The following is a 6,070-nucleotide window of genomic DNA, read 5'->3' as shown; positions in this document are numbered from 1 at the left end:
GGGAGTCAAATCCTTAGAGAAGGAAAAATCCAATTAGTTCCCTGCACCATGCCCTTCCACCACAACCCCCCCCCCCCCAAAAAAAAATTCAATGTGGAAATTTTGTTGATATTGAAATTTTCGCATGTCATTTCATTAACCCTTGCACTAGTGCAGGGTCTATGTTACCTTTTACGGAATCCTCTCATGTTTTTAAAATAAGGCAAAAGAATGCTAACAATATGTGACCCTTGCATTAGCATGGGGATCAATAAAAGTGTATGCTAGAGCATCAATATGGATGGAATTCTTGATTAATTCATGGGGGTGGAGTAGTAGTTTCATGGACTCCTATGTGTTGGGCAAAAGAACTACATGACCGGATAACGTTCTTTTCTTCCAAAAAATATTATACAATTTATTTTAGTAAGAAAAATTACAAAAGTTACAATAGGACCCACTTTCCGCAGAACACGCTTAAAGACTTTTAAGTTTGCAATACATATTTGAATTGATACTTCTTTTTTACCAATTTTCTCTTTATCTCTTTCTAGAGTTAAAAGAAGAAGAATATTAAATTAAAGAAAAATATATGTATAAGAAATAGCCTTGTATGGCTTTGGCGAGAGAGAGTGACTCAGAGTCTTTGTCCTCCTTTCCTCATTCTTTTCTTCTTTCCTTGTAGGGGTGTCAATTCTTAAACTGAACCGGTAAAATCGGCCGGACCGAACCGATAATAACACAGACCGAATCGAACCAAATCGAAGCATTATTGGGTCGGTTTGGTTTGGAGTATTGCAACCACAAAACCAAACCGAACCGCACCGAAAACCTGATGAACCCGAAACCAAACCGACTCAAAACCAGACCGAAACTGAAACCAAACCGGTAAGAAACCGAAACACTCCAAAATTCATTAAAAAAAATCAAAATTTGCATAGTTTTGTAAACATTTGTATGGAAAGTCGAATCCAAACTGGACCAAAAACCAAAACCAACCCGGTTACAAATCGATTTAAGAAATCGAAGACAAACCGAAACCAAACAGCACCGAAATCGAAACCAAACCGAAACCAGAATTTCCTTATTGGTTCGATTTCGGTTTTAACTTTTTCACACCGAAACCGACTCAACCCAGACCGAAACCAAGCCAGACCGACCGATTGACACCCCTATTTCCTTGTGACATGATATGTCTCTCTATCTTTCTATCCTTTTCAACATTGTTGGATAATTTTTCCTACTTTTTCCTCCCTTTTTTCTTTAAAGTGTGATGTACTTTTTATTCTTTTAATAAAAAAAAAATGGTCTTGTTGAATGGGTGGATGTATCGAGACTTAATAAGAAATAAAAAGAAAAATCATCTAAAAGATCCACCGTTCGCATTTCATAAAAAAAAAAATGCAAAAGTGGTTTGTCAAGAGAATCAAAATTTATTAACAAAAAAAGAATAAAAAATTTGCAGCAATAAGAGCCCAACACGTGTTAGAAGATAAACATAAGAATGCTGCCCGTTCAGCATTCCCTATGCCCGTCACAGTCGGGTGTGAAAAGATCCAACTACCCTGTGCACGATGGGTTTTTTCACACCCTGTTGTATCTAGACATGGGACCGCTAGACGGACATACAGTAGTGCAAGGGCCAATGAGGATGCACATATAGGCATCATGGAGGGTGGGGTTTTTTTAGCTTTCACAAGGAGTCATTTCATCATCCTCTATGTTTGAACACAAGGACCACGCAATCAGAAAACGTTCATTTTGTCATAAATATATAATAATAATTTTCCCTTTCTATGATTTTTTTTTACCAATTTACCCTTGGGCCATATCGATCGACCGATACGAAATTGACTAGAAATCAATTTTGGCTTATATGATTCAGCTGATTCTGCCAATCCGATACGAATTCCTTGATCCATGCCAGAAGCTGGTCCACTGTCTAAACTGCAACATTTTGAAATTCTTCACATTATTGCGATTGTCATTACCATGTCCAATTCCACCTCACTCGTCCCTTTCCAACACCCCCAAGCTGGAGAGGATCCAAATCCAGGGGAGAGTGAGACGAGAGATGTATTTTTGTTGAAGAACCCATGCCATGGGTGAAGGAAAACCTTCCCCTGTAAATATTTTATAAAACCTTCTCTTCTCTGTTCAAGTTAATTTTGTCATTCCAAAAGGGCAACAAAAGGGGAAAGCTAACAAAATCTAGTGATATACCTTTTTTTAAACTTAATCAAGAAACCCAACATGGCAACAGCCTTCACAGTCTAGATCATGGTTTCAAGTATCGGTCTGGGATCAGCCGTATCGCCCGTATGGGCCGTATTGGATCGGTATTGGCTGACACAATCCCCGATCCAAAACCGATCCAGATCGGTTATTCGGATCGTTTCAGAGGTAAAATAGTAAAAAATAATACTTTTTATAAAAAGCAAGGGTAAAATAGACCAATACCCACCGATCCAATCCGGACCGGTATCGGAGTCCCGTAAATCCCTGGTCTAGATCTCTTATGCCATAACCCAGAGGATCCAAAAACCCTGGTTCACCATCATTGCAGAGGCCAAGCTAGATGACCTCTTCCCTTTCAGTTACTCAAACCTTCCACGGAAAGAAGCTCCATGTAGCAAATCCCATTTAGTTGGGATAAAGCTGAGTATTGAGTTTGAGTTTTACTTGAACAGTCCATGCAGTTCCATCACTGTACAAGTGATTAATTTCATAAACAAGTAATCAGGAATATTAAGAACAAATATTAAACCACAGAAAGCGTAAACTTCGGGTCTTAGAGCCTCCAATTGAATCAAACACAAAACGAATGTCATTACATTCAAAATATACAAGAATAGTTATTATAAACTAGTAAAGAAAATTAAAATAGAAAATTAAAATGCCTTATCTCAGAAGTATGAATCCACTTCTTTTGATTACTGATTATAAACTGTGCACAAATTTCATCATCACCTAAGAGGAAAATAGCTTATGAAAAAATTAATGGGGGCTCAGAGCCTTTACATGAAAATCAATGACAGAAAATCACTTGTACATCCAAAACCCACAATACAATCAGAACTCCCACATGAAAGAATTGATTTCTCTGTATAAATCCCTAACATGATCCTAACCCAAAACATAAAACACATGGGAAGCAATGGTATTTCATACCATGCCCCGAACAATAGCAACACGAATGAGGATTTGGTGTAGCTCATGCCTTTGAAAACCCAAATGAAAATTACCCAGAGGCTTCCCACGACATGTACAGATGTAGTAGTGAGAAAATGAACCATCTATATGCACACCTGTTCCTCTTAGCTGATTTGTCAAAACTGCCAGTTGATGCATTTCCAGAGAAAAATTGCTTCCCTCGGCCACCAAGCGGTACTGAAAACATGAAGCCACAGAAATTGCATAGCACCTTCTTATCCTAATAACTTAGAATAGAGCACTCCAAACAGCTCCATCTCCTTCACCACATCTTGCATGAACATCTTTGATCTTCTCCACTGATTTGCAAATTCCACTGCAGCTCCAATCAAATGATGCAATGCATACATTGCCTGCCTGTGCCTTCCACTCACAATCTGAATAATAGCCAGGAAAAAAAAAAAATTGTGCAGTAAGAGAAGGAAACCCTGTATACTAAGATTAGCATGGAACAAAACTTGCAGAAATTGTACCTGGTGGAGTCCCACAACACAGATTGCGTTCATCGATGTGCTCAACTTCGAGACCGATAAACCAGGCACCAAGAGACACATCTTCATTAGCATACTTGTGCAGTATGACCCTACAATCACAGACGGCAACATCTGATTCTCAAGTTGTGTCATGGGGGAGGAAAGCTTATATTGTCTAACAGGAAAACTCAACTCAAGTCAGTCTTATCCCAATTAAACAGGTCCGGCTGAGGAAAACTCCGTAACCAGCAAATTAAAAGAATATGGATCCTCCGCAATCCTTGTTCGAAGCCTTGACTAATGTTAGTATTCAAACCATAGATTGCAAGGTCCATGAAATTCTGCTTCACTCTGCTGTATGGCAGACAACAAAGATACCAAATTGGACCTAACTCTGCATGACAGAATAATTCCTTTTTCTTACTGATTGATTGAGATATATCTGGCCAGATCCTTCGAGATCGCATATATCTGTCCAGTTGCATGCCGGAAATATTTGTTTCCCTCCTCCCCAAATTTCCAGTACTCTGGCTCATGGTACTTGACATTCCTACATAAAGGGAAACGGGATAAATATAAGGCACACACTACACTTCTAGGTGACATAAAAAGGCAATTTGAAGAAGTCCAATCATAAAGATGAATATTCAGATAGGATTACTTTTGAGAAAGAACAGGTCCTGATTTCATACAGCCCATGTAGACTCTGGGTTTAGAACGGTGACGGGCAAGAGTCGCAGCTAGTGTACCTGCATTCCGAAAAGGATATAAAAATCAAAATTTAATAATAATAGATTCGAAAAAAGAGGCCAAAGTTGTGAAGCTGATTCAGGAAAAAAAAGGATAGTACATACCCAAATTGACATGAACATCATCATCCACCTTGACATAGAATTCAGCATCCCATATTGAAATAGCAGTGGAAAAGAAGATTTTTGTTTTTGCAGAAAGTTCATGATACCCTTCCACGTGTTCCTACAGGATGATACAGCAACATTAAAGCCCGAGTTCAGACAAAATCATTATGCATTTGTAATGTGTGCGTCTTACCAGCCTCAGAAAGTCATTATGCTGTGCATCTTCCATATCAATAGCTCGATCTAAAATGCTGTTGGATGTTGCACTGTCCCAATGAATTAAAAAAAAATAAATAAATAAATAAAAATTAGGTGAGGTCCCATTTCAGTGAACCATTTGATGGTTCTTGAGTACCATAGCCATCTCACAGACACAGGAGAAAAGCACGAGCAAAGTACTGATATGAAGAAAAATCTGTCAAGAGTCATTATAAGCAGAAAAACCAACAACAAGCATCACATGGCAGATAATAATAAATTATCTTAGAATACAGGATACACCCTTTATTGTTGAACTTAATTCAACTTTCAGGTAATGAAAATTTTTTGGGCGAGTTAGAAGTGACACCAATAGGAGATAAGTTGAAGGAGGGTCATTTGAGGTTGTATGGGCATTTGAAACAGATTTGAGGTTGTCTAGGCATTTGAAACAGAGGCCATTGAGTACAACAGTAAGGAGTGATATGACGTAGATTAATGAGTAAATAAACCAATAGGTACACTGCTTCAGAATATAGTATACAAACAAGAAAAACTTAAGAAGTTTGCAGTCTAAAGCACAAATAGATATCCCCAACCAACTCTAGCTTCAACTTCATAAACAAGTTTCTCCCTGATACATACCTGCCTCTAATTATATAACAACACAATCCCTAGAATAAAATTAGGATAAAATATAAATAACTAGTTTCAAGCTGATGAAACTGATTCTGAATATCATTATTCAACTTTGGAAGAAGATTTAAGGGGCGTGGAATAAAGAGCTCAACTGGAAATCTCAGCTGAGCCTTATTTCCATCACTCCAGGCTTCTCCCGGACTCATATCCTTCCTCTATGAAAAAAATAAATTCATAGTAAAATAAAAATCTTCTTTCCAAAATGTTTCCTTGACAGTCAATCACTTGACCACAAAAGAGTACATTTTTCCCAATGCCTGCATATTATTCTAAGGAATACTGAGTAGAAAACCTTTTACTGAATTCTATGTATGAAAATGGAATTTAAAGGGATATCTTGAACAGACATAAATATATAGCATTAACCAAGTAATGCCAACCATGGCCTTGTCTAGCTCAAATCAGAAAGTCAATGCTGAGTTGGTTACCTTTGGAATATGAGAAAAACACTTGAGTTTGAAGCTAGCTCAATAGGCTAAAGACCATACCAGCTTCTGGGATTTTTATTGTTAATACTTGGACAGTACCTTTCTATAAATTGCAAATCAAGAAACTGTTATTGTCTTCACTCATCTGACATCTGAGACTTCATTTAGAATGAAGCACTTAACATTTGTTTTCCAAAAAGAAAAATGAAAAAGCGGGGGGGGG

General features: G+C 37.7%; 1 protein-coding gene across 1 annotated transcript; it reads right to left on the bottom strand.

The window, feature by feature from the left end:
* Positions 1 to 2,885: 2,885 nt before the first annotated feature.
* On the bottom strand, positions 2,886 to 5,476 carry LOC122058350 (beta-1,3-galactosyltransferase 7-like). Its single transcript, XM_042621004.1, has 6 exons — positions 4,716 to 5,476; positions 4,520 to 4,640; positions 4,327 to 4,414; positions 4,090 to 4,215; positions 3,666 to 3,775; positions 2,886 to 3,569 (listed from the first exon to the last, which is right to left on the bottom strand). The coding sequence occupies exons 1-6, from the start codon at positions 4,749 to 4,751 to the stop codon at positions 3,421 to 3,423; spliced, it is 630 nt and encodes a 209-aa protein (XP_042476938.1). The 5' UTR covers positions 4,752 to 5,476; the 3' UTR covers positions 2,886 to 3,420.
* Between the last annotated feature and the right edge of the window lie 594 nt (positions 5,477 to 6,070).

This window comes from Macadamia integrifolia, chromosome 2 (assembly GCF_013358625.1).
Source record: "Macadamia integrifolia cultivar HAES 741 chromosome 2, SCU_Mint_v3, whole genome shotgun sequence".
NCBI classification, from domain to species: Eukaryota; Viridiplantae; Streptophyta; class Magnoliopsida; order Proteales; family Proteaceae; genus Macadamia; species Macadamia integrifolia.
Note: the sequence above shows the minus strand (reverse complement) of the source record. Positions and strands in the feature narration are given on the sequence as shown.

Coding starts and splice junctions, on each gene's coding strand:
- LOC122058350 (XM_042621004.1), bottom strand. CDS start 4,751: ATGGAAGATGCACAGCATAATGACTTTCTGAGGCTG. Junction 4,641..4,715: donor ATAATGACTTTCTGAGGCTG/GTAAGACGCACA, acceptor ATCATCCTGTAG/GAACACGTGGAAGGGTATCA. Junction 4,415..4,519: donor TGATGTTCATGTCAATTTGG/GTATGTACTATC, acceptor TTCGGAATGCAG/GTACACTAGCTGCGACTCTT.